Raw genomic sequence first — 14123 nt, 5'->3', positions numbered from 1 at the left:
AGACAGAGAAAGAAGGCAGCAGAGAGACAGAGAAAGAAGGGAGAAGAGAGACAGAGAAAGAAGGGAACAGAGAGACAGAGAAAGAAGGGAGAAGAGAGACAGGAAAGAAGGGAGCAGAGAGACAGAGAAAGAAGGGAGCAGAGAGACAGAGAAAGAAGGGAGAAGAGAGACAGAGAAAGAAGGGAGAAGAGAGACAGAGAAAGAAGGGAACAGAGAGACAGAGAAAGAAGGGAGAAGAGAGACAGAGAAAGAAGGGAGAAGAGAGACAGAGAAAGAAGGGAGCAGAGAGACAGAGAAAGAAGGGAGCAGAGAGACAGAGAAAGAAGGGAGAAGAGAGACAGAGAAAGAAGGGAGAAGAGAGACAGAGAAAGAAGGGAACAGAGAGACAGAGAAAGAAGGGAGCAGAGAGACAGAGAAAGAAGGGAGCAGAGAGACAGAGAAAGAAGGGAGAAGAGAGACAGAGAAAGAAGGGAACAGAGAGACAGAGAAAGAAGGGAGAAGAGAGACAGAGAAAGAAGGGAGCAGAGAGACAGAGAAAGAAGGGAGCAGATAGACAGAGAAAGAAGGGAGAAGAGAGACAGAGAAAGAAGGGAGAAGAGAGACAGAGGATGAGTCAATGGAGGTAAAAGGTAGTAATACATTCCTGTCAGGGTCAAGAAACACACACATAAATAACACCCTCTCTCTTTCTCTCTCTCTCTCTCTCTCTCTCTCTCTCTCTCTCTCTCTCTCTCTCGCTCTCTCTGTCAGAGTGTGAGCTAACAGGTTACAGCAGCTCCATGCACCCCCTCTCTAACTGTTCTCATTCATTCACTCTACCTACCCACACACACTCCTTATCTCACACACAGTACACAATCTACTGTATGTGAGTGTTGCAACTACTTATTTTACGGAATATAATACAATACAATCTCGGATTCTTTCTTCTCCCTTGTGGGCACTTCTAAACTTTTTCTCAGGGATTTTTTTCTCTCACAACCTGGCAACCCGTAGAGAGCAGCACGCAGCAGTTGCCAGAACAAGTTGCCAGAACAAGAGGATGTGTCCTATCCCTGGAGAGGTAAGCAAGAAGCTTTTAGGGGCTCTGTGAGTGGGCCACTACTTTCACTGTCTCTTACTGGCTATGTCTCAAATGGCACCCTACTCTTTACAAAGTTACCTACATTTGATTAGAAAAGTAGTGCACTATATAGGGAATAGGGTGTCATCTGGGAGACACCCACTGTCTCTGCCAGTTCTAAAGTTAACACCCAGCTACAGTCTGGTAATTGTGGAACAAATTTGGAAACGGTTATTTTCTGAATGCGCCGTTCCACTCAATATAGTTTTCAAAGAGAGAGAAACTAGCAGAGCTAATGCAGCTGAAAAGGCTTTGGCAGAAAATGGAAGCATTTATATCTATATAATGTGTTTAAGGAGCCTTTCCCCCACTTTATGTTCAGGAATTCATTGCATTCTCAGCATTACTCATGCTTTTAAACACAATGTCTGAGGGAAGGGGAAAGTGCATTGTAGCATTAAAGTAAATAACCTGTTGCATGCTGCTGCTGCTACTGCCACATCCACACTGGTGTAGAGGGGATGCCTGCACAGGAACACTCTTAGAAAAAAGGGTTCTAAAAGGGTTCTTTGACTGTCCACACAGTAGAACACGTTTTGGTTCCATGTAGAACCCTCTGTAGACTGGGTTCTAGATGGAACTCAAAAGGTTTCTTCCTGTAACCAACAAGGGTTATTCAAAAGGTTCTCCCATGGGGAGAGCCGAAGAACCCTTAAAGGTTCTAGATAGCAGGAGCACATGAAGGTCCCTGTTGTGTCTGAGAGCTGGAGCATAATGTGATGAGACTGGAGTGTACTATAGGGAACTCCCCATGTAAAGACATGTCTGTATAGAATAACTAGCATTAGGAAGTGGTGATAAAATGGAATCTTAATGATTCATTACTTTTTAATATTATGGATTGTATGTCTATGTGTGTGTGTGTGTGTGTGTGTGTGTGTGTGTGTGTGTGTGTGTGCACTTTGTGTGCATGTCTCTGTCTTGATAATACTACATATCCCAATTTCTGAGAATCACATAGATACTACAGCTTGAGGCAGGCACACACACACACACTTGTGTTTCTACCCTATGTGTGTGTGTGTGTGTGTGTGTGTGTGTGTGTGTGTGTGTGTGTGTGTGTGTGTGTGTGTGTGTGTGTGTGTGTGTGTGTGTGTGTGTGTGTGTGTGTGTGTGTGTGTGTGTGTGTGTGGCCTTTTCACTGCTCCCAATTTCACACCTACAGGGATAATCCTCTGTGATGTGGAAAATGCCATTATGTAGAAATAGCTGACATGCGGTTGGACTTGTAGGGCATCTGGTTCCAAATGTAGAGAGAGAGAGATGGAGTATTATATAGGGAGAGATAGCAGGGGAGTGGTAGCGAAAGACAAATTAAGTTGGAGAGAGAGAGAAACCATGTTTATGTCCTCTACCTTTAATCCACTCTGAGCTGTAATACACTAACTGGGGCCAGACAGACACAATACCCTCTCCAGTGGCAAGGTGAGGCTGCCAGGCTGGACACAAGTGATTGCATTGTGAGAGCGTTGCAGGGACGTTGTCAAAGGTTGCTGAGTGCTGCTGACCTGTTTGTGAGTGTAGCCTTTGCAAAAATACCCCTTCTGCATCTTCAGAGTGAGGCCTGGTCCATTGCTGATTAAGAGTCCATAGAAGTGTACACTTACATCATTGCAGACCTGGGTCAGTACAGTACATAATATGTCAAGTACTTTCAAATGCCTGCAGGTATTCGAAGCGCGCTTGAATTAGCTTGGAGTTTGCACTTTCAGGACTATGTATTTGGTTCCATTAGGCAGCTTAATCAATCTTAGCTCAAGTATTATATCTGGATAATTGGTGAAGTTGTAAGTAGCAGAGGGTTCTATTGGTGAAGTTAAAAGAAGCAGTGGGTTCTATTGGTGAAGTTGAAAGAAGCAGTGGGTTCTATTGGTGAAGTTGAAAGAAGCAGAGGGTTCTATTGGTGAAGTTAAAAGAAGCAGTGGGTTATATTGGTGAAGTTGTAAGTAGCAGAGGGTTCTATTGGTGAAGTTGTAAGTAGCAGAGGGTCCTATTGGTGAAGTTGTAAGTAGCAGAGGGTTCTATTGGTGAAGTTGTAAGTAGCAGAGGGTTCTATTGGTGAAGTTGTAAGTAGCAGAGGGTTTTATTGGTGAAGTTGAAAGAAGCAGAGGGTTCTATTGGTGAAGTTGTAAGTAGCAGAGGGTTCTATTGGTGAAGTTGTAAGTAGCAGAGGGTTCTATTGGTGAAGTTGTAAGTAGCAGAGGGTTCTATTGGTGAAGTTGTAAGTAGCAGAGGGTTTTATTGGTGAAGTTGTAAGTAGCAGAGGGTTTTATTGGTGAAGTTGAAAGAAGCAGAGGGTTCTATTGGTGAAGTTGTAAGTAGCAGAGGGTCCTATTGACTAACACATGCTTTGACCCCTTGTGACGTAGCCGCCATCTTTGATTTTCTCCCCTGTGACCTCAGGGAACATCAGTTGACACTCTAACCATCTTACTATGTCTGCAATGAGCTACAGATGTCTTCACAGTCTGACTTGGGGAAAGTTCCACCTCTGCAACACCAACCCAGAATTAGTACATGAACCTACTTTACACAGAGAGATGTACTTTATTCAGCAGACGACTCAGAAGGCAGACCCAGATTAAACCCACTCCTGGAGAGGAAAAAAGCACTTTCAATGGAGACTCACCATTGAGCTTTTAAGTCTAGGAAGAAGGGTCCGGAAAACCAGCCCTTACTGTAAAAGTATGCTCTTGTTGCAAACCAGTTTGCCTTACTGTTTAAAAAGGCTTCTAAAGTTTGTAATTTTCACTTTTAAATTTCTGACTTAATTTTCCCTAACAAGAAATGTATCAACCACTACAAAAATGTCCATTAATTATAATCCACATAATAATTCACATTTCCTGTTGCTGCAGGATTATATTCCAGTTGTAGCAAACTGCCTAAATTAAGATCCTACTGATCTTAAGCTGATGTCAGGTTTCTACAACTTCAAGTTTCTATACTTTAACATGTAAAGTATGTAGCAGGATACAAGCAGAGACAGGACTGGCTTGGATTGGTATGTGAATGGAGAGGTGCTGTGTATCTTTTGGGTATGCTGTGTAACCTCTGGCAGCTCTGTTTTGATGGATGGATGTTTTGATGAATGGATGTTTTGATGGAGGGATGGATGTTTTGATGGATGGATGTTTTGATGAATGGATGTTTTGATGGAGGGATGGATGTTTTGATGGATGGATGTTTTGATGAATGGATGTTTTGATGGAGGGATGGATGTTTTGATGGATGGATGTTTTGATGAATGGATGGATGTTTTGATGGATGGATGTTTTGATGAAGGGATAGATAATATGATGGAGGGATGGATGTTTTGACAGATGGATGTTTTGATGAAGGGATAGATAATATGATGGAGGGATGGATGTTTTGATGGATCGATGTTTTGATGAAGGGATGAATGTTTTGATGGATGGATGGATGTGTTGATGGATGTTTCAATTGATGTTTTGATGGAGGGATGGATGTTTTGATTGAGAGAAGAATGGATGTTTTGATGGAGGGTTGGATGTTTTGATGGAGGGATGGATGTTTTGATGGATGGATGTTTGATGAAGGGATAGATAATATGATGGAGGGATGGATGCTTTAATGGATGGATGTTTTGATGGAGGGATGAATGTTTTGATTGATGTTTTGATGGAGGGATGGATGTTTTGATGGAGGGATTGATGTTTTGATGGAGGGATTGATGTTTTGATGGAGGGATTGATGTTTTGATGGAGGGATTGATGTTTTGATGGAGGGATTGATGTTTTGATGGAGGGATTGATGTTTTGATGGATGGATGGATGGATGTTTTGATTGATGTTTTGATGGAGGGATGGATGTTTTGATTGATGTTTTGATGGATGTTTTGATGGAGGGATGGATGTTTTGATTGATGTTTTGATGAGGGATGGATGTTTTGATGGAGGGATGGATGTTTTGATGGAGGGATTGATGTTTTGATGGATGGATGGATGGATGTTTTGATAGAGGGATGGATGTTTTGATTGATGTTTTGATGGAGGGATGGATGTGTTGATGGATGTGTCGATGGATGTTTTGATGGAGGGATGGATGTTTTGATTGATGTTTTGATGAGGGATGGATGTTTTGATTGATGTTTTGATGGAGAGATGAATGTTTTGATGGTTGGGATGGATGTTTTGATGGAGGGATGGATGTTTTGATGGAGGGATTGATGTTTTGATGGATGGATGGATGGATGTTTTGATGGAGGGATGGATGTTTTGATGGAGGGATGGATGTTTTGATAGAGAGATTCAGAGATGGGGTGAGGGTTTAAGGGGGAGGTGTAGCTCTATCTGGTATCTGTATTTACTAGCTGAGCTAAGACAGACTTGACACACACACACACCTACTATAGGGAAAGGCAAAAATACAGAGATACTATAAATGCCATCTAAAATCACAACCTCACCATCGCTAATCTATTGACCTTTTAAAACCTCTAAAAGTATAAGCCGTTTTGGAGGCTTTTACTAAGCTGACACATGGAATTGTTTTAAGATGGTCATACCATGGATCATTTAGCTATTTGATATTTTAGAACCCCTTTGTGACTCCTCCCACCGCAGATGAGGAAGGCCGACATACGCGGATGTGGTGGATTGAGACGCAGCCCATAAAAACCCTGATATCTCCAGCTTAAACTTTATTCATTATGTTACTTAGATTGACGCAGGGGGTGCGTCAACACACTCTTAAGGATCAGAATGTTGTCATTTAAATGTATCTGAAGCGTTGTCTTTGCAGAATCACCTTTAATGTCACGTCAGCAAAGCAGATAGAAAATTCCAATTGGCCTGAAATGTAGAGTAGCCTTGAGGCTGCGCTCTCCTTCCTGGGACTCCATGACCTGGAATGTAGAGTAGCCTTGAGGCTGCGCTCTCCTTCCTGGGACTACATGACCTGGAATGTAGAGTAGCCTTGAGGCTGCGCTCTCCTTCCTGGGACTCCATGACCTGAAATGTAGAGTAGCCTTGAGGCTGCGCTCTCCTTCCTGGGACTCCATGACCTGAAATGTAGAGTAGCCTTGAGGCTGCGCTCTCCTTCCTGGGACTCCATGACCTGAAATGTAGAGTAGCCTTGAGGCTGCGCTCTCCTTCCTGGGACTCCATGACCTGGAATGTAGAGTAGCCTTGAGTCTGCGCTCTCCTTCCTGGGACTCCATGACCTGAAATGTAGAGTAGCCTTGAGGCTGCGCTCTCCTTCCTGGGACTCCATGACCTGGAATGTAGAGTAGCCTTGAGGCTGCGCTCTCCTTCCTGGGACTCCATGACCTGGAATGTAGAGTAGCCTTGAGGCTGCGCTCTCCTTCCTGGGACTCCATGACCTGGAATGTAGAGTAGCCTTGAGGCTGCGCTCTCCTTCCTGGGACTCCATGACCTGGAATGTAGAGTAGCCTTGAGGCTGCGCTCTCCTTCCTGGGACTCCATGACCTGGAATGTAGAGTAGCCTTGAGTCTGCGCTCTCCTTCCTGGGACTCCATGACCTGAAATGTAGAGTAGCCTTGAGGCTGCGCTCTCCTTCCTGGGACTCCATGACCTGGAATGTAGAGTAGCCTTGAGGCTGCGCTCTCCTTCCTGGGACTCCATGACCTGGAATGTAGAGTAGCCTTGAGTCTGCGCTCTCCTTCCTGGGACTCCATGACCTGAAATGTAGAGTAGCCTTGAGGCTGCGCTCTCCTTCCTGGGACTCCATGACCTGGAATGTAGAGTAGCCTTGAGGCTGCGCTCTCCTTCCTGGGACTCCATGACCTGAAATGTAGAGTAGCCTTGAGGCTGCGCTCTCCTTCCTGGGACTCCATGACCTGAAATGTAGAGTAGCCTTGAGGCTGCGCTCTCCTTCCTGGGACTCCATGACCTGGAATCTAGAGTAGCCTTGAGGCTGCCCTCTCCTTCCTGGGACTCCATGACCTGGAATGTAGAGTAGCCTTGAGGCTGCGCTCTCCTTCCTGGGACTCCATGACCTGGAATGTAGAGTAGCCTTGAGGCTGCGCTCTCCTTCCTGGGACTCCATGACCTGGAATGTAGAGTAGCCTTGAGTCTGCGCTCTCCTTCCTGGGACTCCATGACCTGAAATGTAGAGTAGCCTTGAGGCTGCGCTCTCCTTCCTGGGACTCCATGACCTGGAATGTAGAGTAGCCTTGAGGCTGCGCTCTCCTTCCTGGGACTCCATGACCTGAAATGTAGAGTAGCCTTGAGGCTGCGCTCTCCTTCCTGGGACTCCATGACCTGAAATGTAGAGTAGCCTTGAGGCTGCGCTCTCCTTCCTGGGACTCCATGACCTGGAATGTAGAGTAGCCTTGAGGCTGCGCTCTCCTTCCTGGGACTCCATGACCTGGAATGCATGCACTTTCTCTTCTGAAGGGAGTGTGTGTTTGTGTGTGCGCAGTCACGTTTTAGTGTGTGTGTGTGTGTGTGTGTGTGTGTGTGTGTGTGTGTGTGTGTGTGTGTGTGTGTGTGTGTGTGTGTGTGTGTGTGTGTGTGTGTGTGTGTGTGTGTGTGTGCGCACGCGCGCGCATGGACAAGTCTCCTGAAGGGAGAGATTGGTGGAAACAATCATTAACCTTGGAATGCAGACCCAATTTACCTTCATAGACAGTTAATACGTATCCTTTCTCAGACCTGATTACTGGGAGGAATGCTTAGGTTTTCACCAGACACACTTCTCCACTTTGAAATGTATTGCTATAGTGCATGGCCGTGACATGTATTTTAATGCAAAGGAAACCATATTTCATGGTCTGGTCACAAAGAACCTGCAATCTATTAGACTGTAGATTAGGGACCGCACAAAGAAACACTGACACACACACACACACAGATGGACACACATATATACAGATACACATACACACACAAATACACACATAGAAACACACACACACACACGTGGACACAGATGCGTACCTACAGGTGGAGATAAGAACTGGACACAGATGTCTGTTATTACAGATTTTCTTTGGTGTCACGATCAAACTCAACACACACACACACGCACATACACACACACACACGCACACACAGGAAACAATTAGCTACGGTGTCTTAGCCTAGCTCAGGGATTAATCAGACCTGGTATGTGAGTTCCAGGGCTATGAGTGGGAGAAGGCTTCAGGGCAGGGGGCTCGACTAATCTCTTCCCCAGGATAGGTGTTCTGGTCTGGGGGACCGTGGCAGACCAGGTATGCCTCAAAGCTGAGGTAGATGCTATGGCTCCCATTCCAGAGGACCTTGATTCTGAGGGGATGGTTATACAGTTTAGACTATATGGAACATAATGATCAGGACCAGGAAGTAGACTTGGGAAATATCTGGGCCTTAGTTATAGGCTATAACTTTATCTCATCATTTGATCAGGTTACATTGTCAGGAAAAAGACCCATAGAGTAGTTAACTGACTGTTATCTCCTGAAAGGGATAGGCGTGATTCACCATCTGAAATGTCATGGCTTTGATATGATTTCATGAATACTGTGAATATTTTACTATCGTGATGGTTTTCAGTTGCTTAGAGCAGGTGTTGATTTGATTTAATATATTAGTGTTGTTCACTGTGAGATGGTGAATATTCATTGTGCCTAATTGCTTAGCTTGTTTCAAGGGAGCTGTCAACAGTCTCCATAGTAACAACCTTGGTACTGACGTATTGTAGACAGGAGTATATTCATGGCCATGTGCACAAACAGGAGTCCTGCCGTGAAGCCTTGATCGCCCAGGTTTCTTCCAAAGTGAACATTCGTTAGGGCTCCACAATGTGGTAGCCGTGTTCAACAGAGTGAAACAGCACACTGACTGTTAGCTACTGAAAGGGAGGTGCGGGATTCACCATCTGAAATGTCATGGCTTTGATATGATCTTGTGAATATTTGACTATCGTGATGGTTCTCAGTTGCTTAGAGGAGGGTGTTGATTCCTGCGTAGGAAACAAATGAGTCAGCTGAATATAGGTATATGTAAGCAGTGTAGCAGATATTATCCTGAATCATACTCTCATGAAGAGATAGCCCTACCTGAGACTTCTAAGGCCAAGGCCCTCAGACCTTGAGGATGTCGTCCTCCTGGCCTGACATGCTGACCTGGGATCAATCTGATTCAACATGTGATAGTGTTGTATAGAAAACACTCATGTATGGGCCTTGTTTAACTCTTTCACTTTGTTGCTTTCAGAAAAGAGAGAAGAGTCTGAGCTGAATCTTAAAGAGGAGTGGATCTGTCGGAGGAGATCTGAGGAGAGGACCAGGAACAGGAGAGAAGAGGAGGAGAAGGAGGGATAAAAGAGGAGGAGGACAGAGCATGGGCCATTCCTGCGTGTGGATTTTTCTGCTGTCCCTGTCTCTCTCCCACCAGGCGGTCACTGAACAGGCAGAAGGTATTGGATTTGACCTCTCTTTCTCTCTCTCCATCCCTCTCTCTGCCTCTCTCTCTCTCCCCCCTCCCTCTCACCATTTCTCTCCTGACCATTCCCTTTCCTCAGCTTTCTCAACATCTCTCATTATCTCTCTCTGTTTCTCTCTCTTTTTGTCTCTCTCCCTCTCTGTCTCTCCCCCCTCCTCTCTCTTTCCGTCTCTGTTCCTCCTTATATACCTCACGATGTCTCTACCTGTTCTACTTATCTCCCCGTATCTCACCAACCCTTCCTCTCATTCTTTCTTTCCATCCCTCCCTCATCCCTCCCTCCATCTCGTTATATGTGTCTCCCCACCACCCACTTACCCTTTCCTTTCTTCCCCTCTCTCCGTCCTTCTTCTCCTCTCTCCATCCTGTCCTTCTTCTCCTCTCTCCATCCTGTCCTTCTCCTCTCTCCATCCTGTCCTTCTCCTCTCTCCGTCCTGTCCTTCTTCTCCTCTCTCCGTCCTGTACTTCTTCTCTTCTCTCCATCCTGTCCTTCTCCTCCTCTCTCCATCCTGTCCTTCTCCTCTCTCCATCCTGTCCTTCTCCTCTCTCCATCCTTCTTCTCCTCTCTCCGTCCTGTCCTTCTTCTCCTCTCTCCATCCTGGCCTTCTTCTCCTCTCTCCGTCCTGTCCTTCTCCTCTCTCCGTCCTGTCTTTCTTCTCCTCTCTCCGTCCTGTCCTTCTTCTCCTCTCTCCATCCTGTACTTCTTCTCCTCTCTCCATCCTGTACTTCTCATCTCTCCGTCCTGTCCTTCTCTCCTCTCTCCGTCCTTCTTCTCCTCTCTCCATCCTGTCCTTCTTCTCCTCTCTCCGTCCTGTACTTCTTCTCCTCTCTCCATCCTGTCCTTCTTCTCCTCTCTCCGTCATGTTCTTCTTCTCCTCTCTCCATCCTGTCCTTCTCCTCTCTCTATCCTGTTCTTCTTCTCCTCTCTCCGTCATGTCCTTCTTCTCCTCTCTCCATCCTGTCCTTCTCCTCTCTCTATCCTGTTCTTCTTCTCCTCTCTCCGTCATGTCCTTCTTCTCCTCTCTCCATCCTGCCCTTCTCCTCTCTCCATCCTGTCCTTCTCCTCTCTCCGTCCTGTACTTCTCCTCTCTCCATCCTGTCCTTCTCCTCTCTCCATCCTGCCCTTCTCCTCTCTCCATCCTGTCCTTCTTCTCCTCTCTCCATCCTGTCCTTCTCCTCTCTCCATCCTGCCCTTCTCCTCTCTCCATCCTGTACTTCTTCTCCTCTCTCCATCCTGTCCTTCTTCTCCTCTCTCCATCCTGCCCTTCTCCTCTCTCCATCCTGTACTTCTTCTCCTCTCTCCATCCTGTCCTTCTTCTCATCTCTCTGTCCTGTCCTTCTTCTCTTCTCTCCGTCCTGTCCTTCTTCTCCTCTCTCCATCCTGCCCTTCTCCTCTCTCCATCCTGTCCTTCTCCTCTCTCCATCCTGTCCTTCTTCTCCTCTCTCCGTCCTGTACTTCTTCTCCTCTCTCCATCCTGTCCTTCTCCTCTCTCCATCCTGTCCTTCTCCTCTCTCCATCCTGCCCTTCTCCTCTCTCCATCCTGTACTTCTTCTCCTCTCTCCATCCTGTCCTTCTTCTCATCTCTCTGTCCTGTCCTTCTTCTCTTCTCTCCGTCCTGTCCTTCTTCTCCTCACGCCGTCCTGTCCTTCTTCTCCTCTCTCCGTCCTCTCCTTCTTCTCCTCTCTCCATCCTGTCCTCCTTCTTCTCTCTCCGTCCTGTCTTTCTTCTCCTCTCTCCATCCTGTCCTCCTTCTTCTCTCTCCGTCCTGTCTTTCTTCCTCTCATGCTCCGTCTATCTGTTTCAGACACAAGTGCTAGACTAAATAATGTCTGTATGTCCAGTATGTCTAGACACCTGGATGGACTAGGCAGGTAGACAGTGATGCAGACTCAGTCACTCTTCCATCTTTAGACAGGGCATTCTGAACATCTGGGAGCCTCCTGTTCACCACTATCTGTCAGACTACAGTCCACTGTCAAATCTTGGCCTTAGGTTTGGTACTGTACATCACACCTGGGTCAAATACATATGTCAAATCTGTTCAACTACTTTAACTGGGCTTCATTTGGTTTGGCCGGTACATCGGAACCAATGGCATAGTCCCAAAAGTTCAAACGCCAAGCTAAATCAAATGCATGTCTGCTAGAGGTTTACTGTACACAGCTTCAGATGTTCTTGGATGCCATGGAAGGTTCAATTAGCCAATCAACTGGCTAAGGTTGACTCTCGGGGTGGAATCTGATTGGCAGCCAGTGATGCATTTTATTTTTACTTTCCAACTATTGGAATGAAACAACATTTGTGCAACACCTAACAACCTCGCTGAGAGGTTCTGACCTGTCAGTGTAATGGCTAAGGTGCTGAGGTTGAGTCCTGGTCAGGCAGTACTATAGTTTTATGCTTACGGTGTTTGACTGACAGAAGGCTTTAGAGTGGGCTTGATTTAAACCCCAACGTCACTGACTCTCATGTTCTGTGAGATTAAATGCATTTAAATATTTTTTCATGTTACCATTTTCCCAAAGTAGAACTTAGATGGTGTGCAGATGGAATTTTGTGAAATACACTGTGTTGAAACTAGAGAAACCAACTCAAGACTATAGCCTGTATGGAAAGGTACCATTGAAGGAGTGACTGTTGCCATTCTTGGGGCTTGTTCTGTTTTGTCAAAGATTCACACATGGATCCAAGTTATTATGTTCCAGTATTAGAATGTAGTGAACAATGAATAGACTATGACTGTACTGTATTGTTAGATGATGATATGTAGCAGCTAGGTGGACAACAGTGGACAGGTACTGAACTATAATGACCCTTCACCATGTGTTGTCTAGCCATTCTAGACATGTGGTTCTCACCTGCCAGTACAGACACAGTATACAGTCTGGACAATTTATCTTTTCCCCTCAGTCTGTCTATCTGTCTGGACAATTTACATTTTTCCCCTCTGTTTGTCTATCTATCTGCCTGTCTGCTTGTTCATTCGTCCGTCCGTCCTTAAGTCAGTCTGTCTGTCCATTCATCCTTCAGTCAGTCAGTCAGTCAGTCAGTCAGTCAGTCAGTCAGTCAGTCAGTCAGTCAGTCAGTCAGTCAGTCAGTCAGTCTGTCTGTCTGTCTGTCTGTCTGTCTGTCTGTCTGTCTGTCTGTCTGTCTGTCCGTCCGCCAATCCTCCAGTCCTTCTACCTGTTCTACCTGTCTACCTGTTCTCTTCCTCCATTTGGAGGGTAAACCGTTCACACTGACACTACATATTACACTAAACGAATGGAAGAACTTTCCGTGCCCTGGCGTGGTTTGCTGCCTTTGTGAAGCTCGACTTAGGAACCGTGCTCAGTCATGACTCACACTGTCGTTTCCCATGACCTGTAAAGTTTTAGCATGCGTCACAGCCTCATTACATGGCAGTGTGGCCAGAGGCAGTGGAGGGAGTATGTCGGTGTAGTCCCCAAAACGCTTCCCTGTGATACTTAGTCTCCTGACTGTAGAATGGAGGATATAGTTTTGTGAGCAGGAGCAGAGTGCTGGTCCGCGTTGAGCCGGGGACATATGTCACCCCCGCTGAATCCTGGGATGGCGGCCAAGGAAGGGTAGGATAAAAGAGGAGAGAAAAGCGAGGGAGGACAAGGGGAAAGGAGAGAGGCTGAGTTATCACATAGAGCACAATCACTGGACCGTATCGTCTATTCCCTGTTGTAATCTATTCTGTCACGGTTATACTGGGGCACTGACAGGGACAATGTGTGTGTAGACTGTTCGTATGTGTGTGCGTGTGTTCGTGTGTGTGAGAGAGAGAGAGTGTGTGGCTAATATAGCAAGTAATACGGTTCATATAGTGGGTGTGTCCACAAACAAACGCACACATTTACCTCCATTACCATTCAAACAGGTGTGTGTGTGGTTATGCAAAGAGACCCAACACCTATTCAACCGCTCGGTGTGTGTTTGAGCGGACGCGGGGGCTGGCCCCACTTTAGGCTGTTTATGTTGTTATTCCAAGCCTTCCTCTTCGCTGTACTAAAATGTCATTGCTGGACTGCTCAGAATATTGATGGTCTCAACGCCTCACCTGTGTGGCATTAAACATTCATAGGAGCCTTGTGGTGCGCTGTCTGTGACAGCAGAAGGTTGGCCACGGAAATGTATTACCTGCCGAGGCTGGTAGCCTAGCGGTTAAAAGTGTTGGGCCACTAACCGAAAGATTTCTAGTTCAAATCCGCAAGGTGGAAAAATCTGCCGTTCTGCCCCTGAGCAAGGTAGTTAACCCCAAATAACAACTGCTCTTCAGGCACCGATGACTACGATTAAGGAAGCTCCCTGCACCTCTTTGATTCAGAGGGTTTGGGTTAAATGCGGAAGAATGTGCAACTGACTAGGTATCCCCTTCCCTATTTGATGGAGGTATACTGCCACCTAGTGGTTGAATGGGGAAACACTGTTTGGAGAGGAGCAGGGAGAAGTTGGCCCGAGATGCTGATTGTGGGTCAGTTTTGCATTTCCACCGCTAACGGTTGTTAGCTTCCAATTGGCTCATTCATCCCCCCTCCTCTCCCCTGTAAATATTCCGCAGGTTGTTGCTGTAAATGAGAAT

The 14123-nt window shown here is 46.1% G+C and overlaps 1 protein-coding gene across 4 annotated transcripts in view; it reads left to right on the top strand.

The window, feature by feature from the left end:
- Positions 1 to 762: 762 nt before the first annotated feature.
- Positions 763 to 14123, top strand: part of LOC106609601 (collagen alpha-1(VII) chain) — a 100728-nt gene continuing 87367 nt past the window's right edge. For 2 of the 4 annotated variants that reach the window (XM_082964048.1, XM_045698655.2), the window contains exons 1-2: positions 763 to 1063; positions 9307 to 9508. In XM_082964048.1, coding sequence (XP_082820174.1) covers positions 9433 to 9508 — 76 coding nt within the window. In that variant the 5' untranslated portion in view covers positions 763 to 1063; positions 9307 to 9432. The remainder of the gene's footprint in view (positions 1064 to 9306; positions 9509 to 14123) is intronic. The other 2 variants (XR_014381208.1, XM_082964049.1) reach the window with 2 other exon arrangements.

The sequence above is a fragment of the Salmo salar genome, chromosome 17 (genome assembly GCF_965601325.2).
Source record: "Salmo salar chromosome 17, fSalSal1, whole genome shotgun sequence".
Lineage (NCBI taxonomy): Eukaryota > Metazoa > Chordata > Actinopteri > Salmoniformes > Salmonidae > Salmo > Salmo salar.
This window is presented reverse-complemented; position numbering and strand designations above follow the sequence as displayed.